Raw genomic sequence first — 15,065 nt, forward strand, 5'->3', positions numbered from 1 at the left:
CCAGTGATCATTCCCATGAACAGCCCTGAGGTTTCACCCAACGGGCCTGGGCAGTGGTGAGAAAATGTGGGATGTAGGCCCCACTGAGCCTGGATCTCCATCCTGGGGTCTCCAGCTATCTTTTTAATGTCAGGATGTACTTTTAATGGGGAAACTGTCACGGAATTTCGAAGATTCACGACAGAAACGGTGCTGTCGTGTGAAACTTTAGTCCGCCTCCGCAAAGGCGCAAAACCCAAGGCCGCGGGCAGCCTGGCCGCAGGCCCCGCCCTTTCCGCTTTACGCCTGACGTCACGCGGCCGCGGCCGGGCGCAGCCGGGCTCCGCTGTCTGGAGTGGAGCGGTTCTTTGCGACTGCGCGCGTAGACGTCCAGCTTTGAAATGCAGCGGGGTTTACTGAGTTTTCCCCTGTCCCCAGCGGTGCGGGTTAAGATGGTTTCTGCAGGTTTCCAGACTGCTGAAGAATTGTTGGAGGTGAAACCTTCCGAGCTCAGCAAAGGTAACGACTCCCGACATTAAACCGTGGTATACTGGCCGGCGTCTGTGCCGCCACCATGTCTTCTCTCGCCCTCCGGCTGCAGCCGAGTCTCCGCAGTTTCTGCTGCAGTCCACCTTACAAAGTGAAAGGCTTCTTGGCTACACTTAAACATGGTTTTCATGGTTAGAACTGTGGTCTTCGAAGCCTTTACTAATTGCTTTCTCTGCCAGTGCCTGCTGAATGCTCTGAGGATTATCTCATTGATGCTAAAAAGAACTAACACTCTTAAGGTGGACCCTGTCCAGTATACAGATGAAAGAACTGATGATACTTGGGGAGGTTAAGTAACTTTTCATGACTGGACTAGGAAGTTGTGGAGCCAGGATTGGAACTCACATAGCCTAATTTTCTTTTTTTCTTTTCTTTTTTTTTTTTTTTTGTATTTTTCAGAAGCTGGCAACGGGGAGGCAGTCAGACAGACTCCCTCATGCATCGACCAGGATCCACCAGGCATGCCCACCAGGGGGCGATGCCCTGCCCCTCTAGGGCGTTGCTCTGTTGCAACCAGAGCCATTCTAGCGCCTGAGGCAGAGACCACAGAGCCAGCCTCAGCGCCCGGGCCATCTTTGCTCCAATGGAGTCTTGGCTGGGGGGAGGGAAAGAGAGGAAGGAGAGGGGGAGGGGTGGAGAAGCAGATGGGTGCTTCTCCTGTGTGCCCTGTCCAGGAATCGAACCCGGGACTCCCACACGCCAGGCCGATGCTCTACCACTGAGCCAACCAGCCAGGGCTCATAGCCTAATTTTCGTTCTTCCCAAATCTAAGGGACAGGGAAAAAATTTGAGAAATAAAGGATTAGTGATAGGACTAGAGACACTAAAAGTGGAAAAAGAAATAGAATCCCTAGATCTGAAGAAAACACTAGAAAGAAGACATCGTTTCTTTTATGTAACACTGGAAAAACCCTAAACCTCAGAGCATCGTTCTGGCATGCCAAGGTTGCAGATTTGATTCCTGGTTGGGGCACTTGCAAGAAACAACCGACAGGCAGAGAAGAATGAATGGGAAGAAGGGGGGAGAGTGCCCTCAGTTGCAAAGGAAGTGAGAGCTTGTAAGCAGAGAATTTAAGAATGGGAGAATGAATTATGGGGTGGGTGAGAAGTAATAAACCCTAAATCGCTCATTTTGATCAGAAAGTCTGTAACAGTAGTCATACTGCTGGTGCTGCAGAACTTGTTTTGGAGAGAAGAGGCAAGCAGCCAGCTAGGGACAGAAAAGAAAAGTAAAACCAAGACACCAATGCTTCAAACACCAGTGCCTATAACTCCAGGAAAACATTATATCAAATTTTACTACAGAGAGGTCTGCTGAACCCAGACTGCCCTCTGGTCCACCTGCCAGAACCGAAGGTGTTGACTACCCAGAGCCAAATACATAATTCACTGGGTACAGTGCAAAATGAAAATTTGCCCTTTGGCCAAAAAAGCAGGGGAAAAATGCCATTAAAAATACTAAAATGCGGCCTTGGCCAGTTGGCTCAGTGGTAGAGCATCAGCCTGGCGTGCAGGAATCCCCGTTTTGATTCCTGGCCAGGGCACACAGGAGAAGTGCCCATCTGCTTCTCCACCCCTCCCCCTCTCCTTCCTCTCTGTCTCTCTCTTCCCCTCCCAGTCGAGGCTCCATTGGAGCTAAGATGGCCCGGGCGCTGAGGATGGCTCTGTGGCCTCTTCCTCGGGCGCTAGAATGGCTCTGGGTGCAACAGAGCGAGCCCCAGAGGGGCAGAGCATCGCCTCCTGGTGGGCATGCCGGGTGGATCCCAGTTGGGCGCATGCGGGAGTCTGTCTGACTGCCTCCCCGTTTCCAGCTTTGGAAAAATGCAAAAAAAAAAAAAAAAAAAAAACTAAAATGAAAAAAAAAAAAGTACTAAAATGCATAGCTAGTTTCTTTCTTCTGGGGAAAAAAAGAAAACCAATGGATGGAACAGCAAATCAATATTTCGCCCCCAAAAAAGTAATTTTAAAAAAGAAAAAATAACTTAAATCTCACATTCCAGAACACTGAAGATAATACCTTGGTGGGAACTACTGCATCCTGAGGCATACAAAAATAAAGCTGTCTGTGGTCAGTCTCTCTGTACCCATTATATTATGGTATGCTTAGAACTATGCTATCAAGAGAGAAGAGAATTTTAAGTCATTGCCCTTAATGTAAAATAAAGGGGTTACAACCTGTGGTCAAAAATAAATGTAGACCCAATGTTAACTAGTTTTAAATCTTACATCACACATTGTGTCCCCCAAAGTTTGATGGTTGTTTTTTTTTTTTATTCATTTTAGAGAGGAGAGGGAGAGACAGAGAGGAGAGACAGAGAGAGAGAAGGGAGGGAGGAGCTGGAAGCATCAACTCCCATATGTGCCTTGACCAGGCAAGCCCAGGGTTTCAATCCGGCGACCTCAGCATTTCCAGGTCAACGTTTTATCCACTGCGTCACCACAAGTCAGGCCTGATGGGCTTTTTTAAAAATTATATTCATTTTAGAGAGGTGGCGGGGGAGAGAGAGAGTGTGAGAGAGAAAGACAGGAAGGGAGAGAGATAAGCATCAATTCTTCATTGCGGCACCTTAGTTCATTTATTGACTTATATGTGCCTTGACTTGGAGGCTCCAGCCAAACCTGTGACCCTTTGCTCATGCTTGCGACCTTTGGGCTCAAGCCAGTGACCATGGGGTCACGTCTATGATCCCATGCTCAAGCCAGCAACTCCATGCTCAAGGTTACACTGTTTTATTATTTATTTGTTTATTTATTAGTGAGAGGAGGGGAGGCAGAGACAGACTCCACATGTGCCTCCACCCAGGATCCACCTGGCAAACAAACCCACTAGGGGGCGATGTACCCTTGCAATCAGAGCCTTTTTTTTTTTTTTTTTTTTCAAAGAGGCAGAGGCCATGGAGCCATCCTTAGCGCCTGGGACCAACTTGCTCCATTGAGCCATGGCTGCAGGAGGGGAAGAGAAGAGAGAGAGAGAAGAAAGAGGGGGAGGGGAGGAGATGGGCACTTCTGTGTGCCCTGGCCGGAAATTGAATCCAGGACATCCACACACCGGGCTAATGCTCTACCACTGAGCCAACCAGCCAGAGCTTTTCTATTTGTTTTTAAGATTTTCTTTATTTTGATATTAGAGAGAAAAGCAGGGGAGAGGAGCGGGAAGCATCAATTTTTTTTAAAGATTTTATTTATTCATTATAGAGAGGGGAGAGAGAGAGAGAGAGAAGAGGGGAGGAGCAGGAAGCATCAACTCCCATATGTGCCTTGATCAGGCAAGCCCAGGGTTTTGAACTGGCAACCTCAGCATTTCCAGGTTGACACTTTATCCACTGCGCCACCACAGGTCAGGCCTATCAATTTTTAATAATTGCTTTTCTTTTGTGCCTTGACCCAGCAAAGTTGGGGTTTCAAACTGGTGATCTCAGCATTCTAGGTTGACACTTTACTGTGCCACCACAGGTAAGGCAATGTTATACTGTTCTAAATCACTAAAGTAAGTAAGGTTTTGTTTTTCTTATTCTACTTTTTAGAAATTGGGATATCTAAAGAGGAAGCCTTAGAAACTCTGCAAATAATCAGAAGAGAATGTGTCACAGATAAATCAAGACTTGCTGGTACAGCTGAGTCAGGCAAGAATTGTACAGCACTGGATCTTCTTGAGCAGGAGCACACGCAGAACTTCATAATAACCTTCTGTTCAGCACTTGATAATGTTCTTGGGGGTGGAGTGCCCTTAACCAAAATAACAGAAATTTGTGGTGCACCAGGTGTTGGAAAAACACAATTATGGTAAAAATAAAACGTTCTCTTCTTAAGGGTGGGCTTCATAACATTTTATATTAGTATAGAGTATTGTCCTGTCAGACCAAAAAAGGCATGAATGTGTTCATAATTTTTTGTATGTGCATACATGCATCAAACAAAAACCAACAACATTTGTATTACTTTAGTGCTCCATCTTGAAGAGTTACTACATTAATTAATACCAGAGAATATATTGGAAAGTTAAATGTCTGAAAGTAGATTTATATATAATAAGAAAGGGTTCCATTCCCAGAGGCCTAAAAAACCACTGAAATTCCTTAATCATTTTATAGGCATCCCCTTTTTCTTTTTTTCTTTTTCTTTTTTTTGTATTTTTCTGAAGCTAGAAACAGGGAGAGACAGACTCCTGCATGTGCCCGACCAGGATTCACCCGGCACGCCCACCAGGGGCTACGCTCTGCCCACCAGGGGGCGATGCTCTGTCCCTCCGGGGCATCGCTCTGCCTCAACCAGAGCCACTCTAGCGCCTGGGGCAGAGGCCAAGGAGCCATCCCCAGCGCCTGGGCCATCTTTGCTCCAATGGAGCCTTGGCTGCGGGAGGGGAAGAGAGAGACAGAGAGGAAGGAGGGGGTGGGGTGGAGAAGCAGATGGGCGCTTCTCCTGTGTGCCCTGGCTGGGAATCGAACCCGGGACTTCTGCACGCCAGGCCGACGCTCTACCACTGAGCCAACCTGCCAGGGCCTGGCATTTCCCTTTTTCTAATCCAAGCATCAATTGATTCACATATTTGGAGTCATGGAGAATCAGTCGTCTCTGTTGTTGGGGGAATATATTTGTATTTATAAAATATTTACTGGTACCTAATGGGTGGTGATCTGGAGTTTGAAAAGCACTACCTTAAAACTTAAAAAATCTTGTTAACGATTTGTTTATTTGACTTCTTTCTCTTGATATAGTATGCAGTTGGCTGTAGATGTGCAGATACCAGAATGTTTTGGAGGAGTGGAAGGTGAAGCAGTTTTTATTGACACAGAGGGAAGTTTTATGGTTGATAGAGTGGTAGACCTTGCTACTGCCTGCATTCAGCACCTTCAGCTTATCGCAGGAACACAGATGGGAGAGGGTAAGTTAGCAAATGATTCTCTTTATTTCTCTATAATAAAAGAAATTTGCATTTGTTCTCATCTCAAGCTTTAGTGAGAGACCATTTGGAAAGTGAAACTTAATGCTGTGACAATGTACTGGTATTAAATTCTCATACCCAGTCTTACAAAATGAGAAGTACCACAACCAGGATTGACTTTTTTTCCCCCTTTAATGGCCTCTACTGCAGCAGCTCGAGGGCAGACTGTGTGACTTCAAACCATCCTTTTCTTTTTTTTTTATTTTATTTTATTTTTAATTTTTTTTTAATTTATTCATTTTAGAGAGGAGAGAAAGAGGGAGAGAGAGAGGAGAGAGAGACAGGGGGGAGGAGCTGGAAGCATCAACTCCCATATGTGCCTTGACCAGGCAAGCCCAGGGTTTCGAACCGGCGACCTCAGCATTTCCAGGTCGACACTTTATCCACTGCGCCACCACAGGTCAGGTCATACTTTTCTTTTTAAACCACCATTTAAAAATGTTTATAGTTTTTCTGACATAACTCAATTTTTAAATTTTTATTAATTTTATTTAGAAATATAATTTAATGGGGTAACATTGATCAACAGGAGTACATAGGTTTCAGGTAAATATTTCTAGAGCATTTGAACTGTTGACTGCTCTGTGTGCCCATCACCCAAAGTCAAATCATTTTCCATCACCGTGTATTTGTCCCTCTGTATTCCCCAACCCTCCAATTATACTTGGGCCTGCCAAGTGTAAACTAATTTTGTTGGAGACTTTATTTTATTCATTTTGAGAGAGAGAGAGAGAGAAGGGGGAGGAGCAGGAAGCATCAACTCCCATATGTGCCTTGACTAGGGAAGCCCAGGGTTTGAACCGGTGACCTCAGCATTCCAGGTTGATGCTTTATCCATTGCACCACCACAGGTCAGGCTGTTGGAGACTTTAATATAAAATGTTGTCTCAGTGCATTCACTTTCACTATATTCAATGCATTTAGTATATTGATTTTTTTTTAAAGATTTTATTGATTTGAGAGAGAGAGAGAAAGAAAGAAAGGGGGAGGGAAGCTTCAGCGTGTAGATGTCCTCAGTTCAATCTCCAGTCAGGGCACGCATGAGAAGTGATGTGCTTCTCTACCCCTTTTCTCTCTCTTCCCCTCTCACAGCCAGTGGCTCTCTTGGTTTGAACATTGGCCCCGGATACTGATAATAGCTTGGCGAATTCCAGCATTGGCCCCAGTCGGGGGTTGCCAGGTGGATCCTGGTCAGGGCGCATGTGGGAATCTGTCTCCCCTACTCTCACTTAAGAAAAATAAAATAAAATAAATATATATAACCTTGGCCGGTTGACTCAGCGGTAGAGCATCGGTCCAGTGTGTGGAAGTCCGGGGTTCAATTCCTGGCCAGGGCACATGGAGAAGCACCCATCTGCTTCTGCACCCTTCCCCCTATCCTTTCTCTCTCTTCTCCTCCTGCAGCCAAGACTCCATTGGAGCAAAAGTTGGCCCGGGTGCTGAGGATGGCTCCATGGCTTCCACCTCAGGCACTAGAATAGCTCCAGTTGCAGTGGAGCAACGCCCCAGATAGGTTGAACATTGCCCCCTGGTGGGCATGCAGGGTGGATCCTGGTCTAGCGCATGTGGGAGTCTGTCTGCTGCCCCCCTTCTCATATCGGAAAAATACCAAAAAAGAATAAATATATATATATATAAATCGTTTTTATTTAAATTATTGTTGTATTATAGCATTTAAGGGGAAAATGTTTTGTTTCTCTTGAAGATTTTTCCTTTTAACTATTAGTTTTTAGTCCTAGGAAAGAAACAAGAAAGAGCCAGACCTGTATTAGTACAGTGGACAGAATTTCGACCTGGGATGCTGAGGTCCCAGGTTAGAAACTATGAGGTCACCTGCTTGAGTGCAAACTCACATGGGATCAGCTTGAGCCCAAGGTTGCTGGCTTGAGCGCAGGGTCACTGGCTCAGCTTGAGCCCCCTGGTCAAGGCACATATGAGAAGCAATCAATGAACAACTAACGTGCTGCAACTAGGAGTTAATGCTTCTCATCTCTTTCTCTCTCACTAAAAAAAAGAAAGAATTTCATTATGTTACTTCTATTTATTAGAAACCACTAACTAGAAACATGAAAAGACAGGCATTAAAACTAGTTGTATATGTGTATAAAAATTTCTAGATAGACTAATATGAAAGAGTGGAAAAGGTGAAAATAAGAGGGAAGGAATTGTGAAATGATAGTTCATAGTAGTTTTGCTACAATTTTTCTCATCTTTCAATTAAAGTCAAAGCATTTTGTAATTTGTAGTGAAACATTTTGTTATTCAAAGGTATTGTTTTTCTGTAGTCACCAATATATCAAAACTGGTAAAACTAATTATTTTAAGTTTGTTTTGTTGTTTCTTTCAGTGTACCCAAAGGCTTTGGAGAATTTCACTCTTGAAAATATACTTTCCCATATTTATTATTTTCGTTGTCATGACTATCCAGAGCTACTGGCACAAGTTTATCTCCTTTCAGACTTCCTTTTAGAGCACTCAAAGGTATGGCTCAAAGTACTGAAATATAACTAACCAAGTATCTTTGGAGGTGTTTGGTTAGCATGAAAAATAAGTAAATAGTATGATGTCCAATAAGCCAATTTAGAAAATCTCTTCCTTACTTGTCCTACAATTTATTTATATTTACATTTATTTAGCACAAATATACTAATATTATGCCCAAAGTAAGAAATTGAAATAACAAAGAAAGAGCTTCCACCTCCAGTAATGGTGGAATAGCTCATATCAAACAAACAGTAAAGAGAGGTATAAAGTGAAATATAAAACTTCCCTTTTGCTGCTGCTATCTAGCGAACCAAGGTCGTGGGTTCAGTCCCTGGTCAGGGCATATATGAGAAGCAATCAATGAGCACACAACTAAATGGAACTAAGTGGAATGAGTTGATGCCTCTCTCTCTCTCTCTCTCTCTTCCTCCCTCCCCCTCCCCCTCCCCCTCCTCCTCCCCCTCCCCCTCTCTCCCTTTTCTTTTCTCTCTTTCCCTTTCTGTTGCTCTCTCCTTTGTCTCTCTCAAATCAATAGAAAAAATTAATATTAAGGGGAAAAAAGCATACCATTAAGTTTCTGAAGAAAGTATTATAATTTGATATTTGAAGAGGGTTATTTTTTTTAACATAAAAAAGATCCTGAAGGTAAAAGTGATGTATTTAATTGAGAAACTTGTTTAACACTTCAAAAGGGCTTTTTATCAATGTAAAAATATCCCTTTAAAAACTATGTATAGTGGCAGATGCTTCTTTTTAATTTTGCCGAGTTACATGCTTTTTAAAAAACATTGATTGGCCCTGGCCAGATGGCTCAGTTATTAGAGCATCATCCCAAAGCTCAGAGGTTGCCAGTTTGATCTCTGGTCAGGATACGTACGGGAACAGATCAAAGTTCCTGAATCTCTCAGTTGATTTTGAGAGAGAGAGAGAGAGAAGGCAAGGAGGAGCGGGAAGCATCAACTTGTAGTTGCTTCTCAAATGTGCCTTGATTGGGCAAGCTCAGGGCCTCGAACCAGCAGCCTCAGCATTCCAGGTCGGTGTTTTATTCATGGCACCACCACAGATTAGGCTAAAAATATTTTTACTGATTGATTTTAGAGAGAGAGGAAAGGAGAGAAAGAGACAGAAACATCTATCTGTTCCTGTATGTGCCCTGAGGATTGAACTCAAAAGCTTTGCATATCAGGATGATGTGCTAACCAACCGACCTATCCAGTCAGGACTAACTTACTTTTCTAAGTGGATAAATGATCAAACCAGAGTACATTTAATTTTTGGTAATTTGTACAAAAAGCATTGTATGAGTAGATATGTAATTTTTTTTTTTTGTGAGAGAGACGGACAGATCGGGACAGACAGACAGGAAGGGGGAAGAGATGAGAAGCATCAACTCATAGTTGCAGCACTTTTTTTTTTTTTAGAAGGGTGAGTTTTGTTTTTTTTTTTGTTTTTATTTATTTATTTATTTATTTTTAATTTTATTTTTAATGGGGCGACATCAATAAATCAGAATACATATATTCAAAGATAACAACTCCAGGTTATCTTGTCGTTCACTTATGTTGCATACCCATCACCCAAAGTCAGATTGTCCTGTCACCTTCTATCTAGTTTTCTTTGTGCGCCTCTCCCTCCCCCTCTCCCTCTCCCCCCTCCCCCCTGTTTTTTTTTTTATTTTTTAAAGATTTTATTTATTCATTATAGAGAGGAGGGAGGGAGGGGCAGAGAGAGAGAGAGAGAGAGAGAGAGAAGGGGGAAGGAGCAGGAAGCATCAACTCCCATATGTGCCTTGACCAGGCAAGCCCAGGGTTTTGAACCAGCAACCTCAGTGTTTCCAGGTTGACGCTTTATCCACTGTGCCACCACAGGTCAGGCAGTTGCAGCACTTTTTAGTTCATTGAGTGCTTTCTCATACATGCATTGCCCTTGGGGGCTCCAGCTGAGCCGGTGACCCCTTGCTCAAGCCAGCAACCTTGGGCTTGAGCTGGTGAGCCTTGCTTAAACCAGATGAGCCCACCCTCAAGCTGACGACCTTGGGGTTTTGAACCTGGGTCCTCTGCCTCCCAGTCTGATGCTTTGTCCGCTGTGCCACCGCCTGGTCAGGTGAGTAGATATGTAATTATGCAAAATAAAGGTTGTGTAGAGTTGGAAGAAGAATGCTGTGCCTGACCAGGCAGTGGCACAGTGGATAGAGCGTCGGACTGGGATGCGGAGGACCCAGGTTCGAGACCCTGAGCTCGCCAGCTTGGACCCAAGGTCGCTGGCTCGAGCAAGGGGTTACTCAGTCTGCTGAAGGCCCGCGGTCAAGGCACATATGAGAAAGCAATCAATGAACAACTAACGTGTCACAACGAAAAACTGATAATTGACGCTTCTCATCTCTCTCCGTTCCTGTCTGTCTGTCCCTATCTATCCCTTTCTCTGACTCTCTCTCTGTCCCTGTAAAAAAAGAACCCTGAATTTTAAGGGTTTATTATTGTTTTTTTTTATACAGCGGGCTATGCTTTTTGTTAATTTTATTTTTAATACCAAACCTAATATCATTATCTGTTCTGTATTTAGGTTCGATTAGTGATAGTGGATGGTATTGCTTTTCCTTTTCGTCATGACCTTGATGACCTATCCCTTCGTACTCGATTACTAAATGGCCTAGCCCAGCAAATGATCAGCCTTGCAAATAATCACAGATTAGCTGTAAGTATAATTAATTAATTTTATAGCAAAATTTTTATAAGAATGTATCAAATATTAATGTCTAGAAACAATAGAATTTGTCTCACTAAAAGCAAATAACATAGACAGGTTTAAGTATAGTTTTGTTTTATTATAAAAAATTAATTCCAGTCATAAGTGTTGTTTATCAGTTTATCAAGAAGAAATGCTACCTTTAGTAATTCCAGTGTTTTCTTTGTTCACATATACTTGTTGTGTTTTAGGTAAGTTTTTTCAACATTCCAATTTTTTCTTTTACTCTGAGTCTTTGATTATTACATAGTGTATAATCACAGACTCGAGTAGATTGGAAAATTACAGAGTGTAAACAACTAAGATGTTTATAGAGGTGGAGCTACCGCTTCCAGATTTGGAATGTGACGAGAGAGGTAAAGGTAACTTCAAAACTGAAGAGATAAAAAGGAGTGAAGTAAAAACTTTTTTTAGCTGCCTGTTTGCCAGCACTTCGCACCCTGCAGCCCTGTCCCACCACTAACATGGACAGACAACCTGGTTCATGAGGGAGATGGGAGGTTGAACTGCTTAACTTGGTTTCTTTGTCTTTACCCCGAGTCCTTAGCACATGCCTGTAGAAATAAATAAAGAATTCTTCGATAAAATTGTTTCAAAACATACATCTTCTCTTCTGAGTTACTAGATTTTTTTTGTCATGTGCTGAAAAGCATAGTGTCCTCCTTTTGAATTCTTTCTTGCCATTAATTTGCAATTTTATGTGTTGTTACTATCAGTGAAGAGCCTCCAGTAGGGGGCACTCAAGACTAATGTTCTGCACAATTCCTTAGGTGTTTGTTTTGAACAGAGATGGCTTTATCTTTCCTGATTAAAAAAGTAATCCAAACAACATGGAATACTATAGAGTGTTTAAGGAGAGTAATGTAAATATATGCACACTAACATGGAACAAGGTATATCCATGTATATGCTTAAGTAAAAAGGTTTAAGTAGCATAACAGTACATTCAGTGGATCCATTTTTGAGAAAATTAAAAATTATCTGAGCATTTCTATTTATATTTTTGAAGAAAAATAAGGAAAGGACCGAAACATTAACAGTGGTTATTTCTAGAGATAGGATATTGTGGGGTTGAGGACATATTTTCCTCTCTCATGTTATAAATTCTTCTTAGCTTGATTTTTAATTTTTTGTAGCAGCTATAGAAGCATGTATGACTTTTGAAAATAAATACATTTTATAATTTTAAGTTATGTGCTTGCTGTAAAAAAAAATTCTAAACTATCAAAATGTAGAAAGTACACAATTATATTACCCAGAGATAATTGGTGTTTGGTATACACATTTTCCCAAACTTATATGCATATATAAACGTGTTTTTAAATAAGATCACTTATGCATGCTATTATGCAAAGCAGTATTTCATTCACTTAATATATTGTGAACATGTTTCCACATATATTTACTTTATATGTCTACCTTTTTTAACAGCTACATAGTATTTTTTTTTTTTTTTTCAGAGACAGAGAGTCAGAGAGGGATAGATAGGGACAGACAGACAGGAACGGAGAGGGATGAGAAGCATCAATCATTAGTTTTTCGTTGCAACAGCTTAGTTGTTCATTGATTGCTTTCTCATATGTGCCTTGACCGTGGGGCTACAGCAGATGGAGTAACCCCTTGCTCGAGCCATCGACCTTGGGTCCAAGCTGGTGAGCTTTGCTCAAACCAGATGAGTACACACTCAAGCTGGCAACCTCGGGGTCTCGAACCTGGGTCCTCTGCATCCCAGTCTTACGCTCCATCCACTGCGCCACCGCCTGGTCAGCAACAGCTACATAGTATTTTGTTGTATGATTGTAGTTTTTAAAAACTTCCCAATTGATTGTCTTTAAAGTTGACTCCAGTTTTTCACCATTTAAAACACTGCAATCGCCTGACCTATTGCAGTGGATAAAGTGTGGACCTGGAACACTGAGGTTGCCGGTTTGAAACCCTGGGCTTGCCTGGTCAAGGCACATATGGGAGTTGATGCTTCCTGCTTCTCCTTGCCTTCTCTCTCTCTCTCTCTCTCTCTCTCTCTCTCTCCTAAAATGAATAAATTTTTTAAAATATACATATAAATAAAACACTGCAGGCCCTGGCCGGTTGGCTCAGCGGTAGAGCGTCGGCCTGGCCTGCGGGGAACCTGGGTTCAATTCCCGGCCAGGGCACATAGGAGAAGCGCCCATTTGCTTCTCCCCCCCCCTCCTTCCTCTCTGTCTCTTTCTTCCCCTCCCGCAGCCAAGGCTCCATTGGAGCAAAGATGGCCCAGGCGCTGGGGATGGCTCCTTGGCCTCTGCCCCAGGCGCTAGAGTGGCTTTGGTCACAGCAGAGCGACGCCCCAGAGGGGCAGAGCATTGCCCCCTGGTGGGCAGAGCATCGCCCCTGGTGGGCTGCCGGGTGGATCCTGGTCGGGCGCATGCGGGAGTCTGTCTGACTGTCTCTCCCCATTTCCAGCTTCAGAAGAAAAAAAATAAATAAATAAAACACTGCAATCAACAGACTTCTATATATACTTCTTTGTTCATTCATCCAGTTATTTCTGAAAGTAGTAAGCCAAAGGGTTACGTCTATTTTAAATATTTTGTTATATATTATCAAATTACCCTCAGAAAGTATGTTCCAAAGTATGTTCTCTACAGCAATGAATGGTAATTCTTGTTTTTCTACATCTTTACCAACTTTGAATCTTTTAAATCTTTGCCAAGCTGATGTGAAGAGTCCTTTTATAGATGCATTTATTTGATTATTAACAAAAGTGCTTATTTGACAATTTTATTAAGATATAATTAACACTCCCTGAAATTCACCGTTTTAAAGTATACAGTTCACTGGTTTTCAGCATATTTGGAGTTGTGCAAGCATCACCACTATCTGATTTTAGAACATTTCCATCATCCCAAAAAGAAATCCCTTACTCATTACCTGTCCCCCCCCTTACACGTCCCTTTAGCTCTTTTTTTTTTTAAGATATTTGACTTTTTATTTATTTTTTTTTTTTTACAGAGACAGAGAGAGAGAGAGAGAGAGGTATAGACAGGGACAGACAGGAACGGAGAGAGATGAGAAGCATCAATCATCAGTTTTTTGTTGTGACACCTTAGTTGTTCATTGATTGCTTTCTCATATGTGCCTTGACCAAGGGCCTTTAGCAGCGCCACCGCCTGGTCAGGCACGTCCCTTTAGCTCTTAACCACTAGTCTGCCTTTTGTGGTTAGGGATCTGTCTTTTCCGGATAGTCTTACGTAAGTAGAATCATGCACTGTGTGGTCTTTCGTGTCTGGCTTCTTGCATTTCGCGCCCTGTTTTCCAGATTCACCCGTGCTGCAGCACGCATCAGTACCTTTCTAATGACCGACTACTTCTGTGTTTTCTTGATATACCACATTTTGTTTATCTGCTTATCAATTTAAGGATACTTGGAAGTATTTATGAAGTTAATAATCTCAAAGTGATTTATGAAGTTAATAATCTCAAAGTGATTGTTTCTTCACCATTTTAAAGATTCCTTGGAGTAATGACAATACTTTTCATTTGGATTCTGATAAATCCAACATTTTTGCAGAAGCAGTGTAATTATTTTATAAATATTTGCTAACATTGCAAATTCTAATTTTGGGATGTTGAACAGCTGGTAAGCAGTATGTTTACTTATATTTTCCACAAGAAATGGAATGGGTTAGCTTCCTAACCCTATCTGATGGAACTTTCTGCACAGATGTAAAGGCTCAGTTTAATACAGTAGTTGTATGGCTGTTAGGCTCTTGAAATATGGCTAGTGGTACTGAGAAACTGAATTTTCTAGTTTTATTATTTTAATTTTTAAAAGCGTGTTGCAGCTAATGGTTTCAGAGTTGGGTAGTGCACCTCTAACCAAAAAGTGCTAGTATAAGTAATTATCTCAGTTGCTAGTGCTTAAAAGCTTAGTAGTATGTACAAAAGGGTATTTATATTATTGAGCACGTCGAGGAGACCAGTTGGTCATATATTTCAATTAATTGCCAACTTAAACTTCCATTTAGCTTGTCCTGAGATTCCCGACCTGAGGTAACACATGGGGAAGCCCCTGTGGCACTTAAGGGAAGAAAGTCGTGTCATCCAGTGAGGGCCTACTTGAGATCTAGATGGATAGCATATTTCTCCTTTGTAGGTAAAACAAAAATTTTAGGGTGTTCCCACTGCAGTGGGAATAGCCAAATGGCCTTTTCTTTCTTAGTTTTTGTATGAAACTGATGACTTTTTCAAAGTAGATACCTTTTCATAGAAGTGCTTTATCCATTTCAGCTGGCAGTCATATCTCTTATATCTGGAGGGAAGATTTGTGTTGCAAGATTTGTATATAAAGTAATCATTTCTGGAGCATTTTGGATAAAAAGCTTGCTAG

The 15,065-nt window shown here is 42.1% G+C and overlaps 1 protein-coding gene across 2 annotated transcripts in view; it reads left to right on the forward strand.

The window, feature by feature from the left end:
* The first annotated feature begins 330 nt into the window (after positions 1–330).
* RAD51C (RAD51 paralog C) overlaps positions 331–15,065 on the forward strand; it is a 29,512-nt gene continuing 14,777 nt past the window's right edge. For both annotated transcript variants that reach the window (XM_066264066.1, XM_066264067.1), the window contains exons 1-5: positions 331–498; positions 4,053–4,311; positions 5,244–5,410; positions 7,818–7,951; positions 10,517–10,648. In XM_066264066.1, coding sequence (XP_066120163.1) covers positions 381–498; positions 4,053–4,311; positions 5,244–5,410; positions 7,818–7,951; positions 10,517–10,648 — 810 coding nt within the window. In that variant the 5' untranslated portion in view covers positions 331–380. The remainder of the gene's footprint in view (positions 499–4,052; positions 4,312–5,243; positions 5,411–7,817; positions 7,952–10,516; positions 10,649–15,065) is intronic.

Source organism: Saccopteryx bilineata, chromosome 2 (assembly GCF_036850765.1).
Source record: "Saccopteryx bilineata isolate mSacBil1 chromosome 2, mSacBil1_pri_phased_curated, whole genome shotgun sequence".
Classification (NCBI taxonomy): Eukaryota; Metazoa; Chordata; class Mammalia; order Chiroptera; family Emballonuridae; genus Saccopteryx; species Saccopteryx bilineata.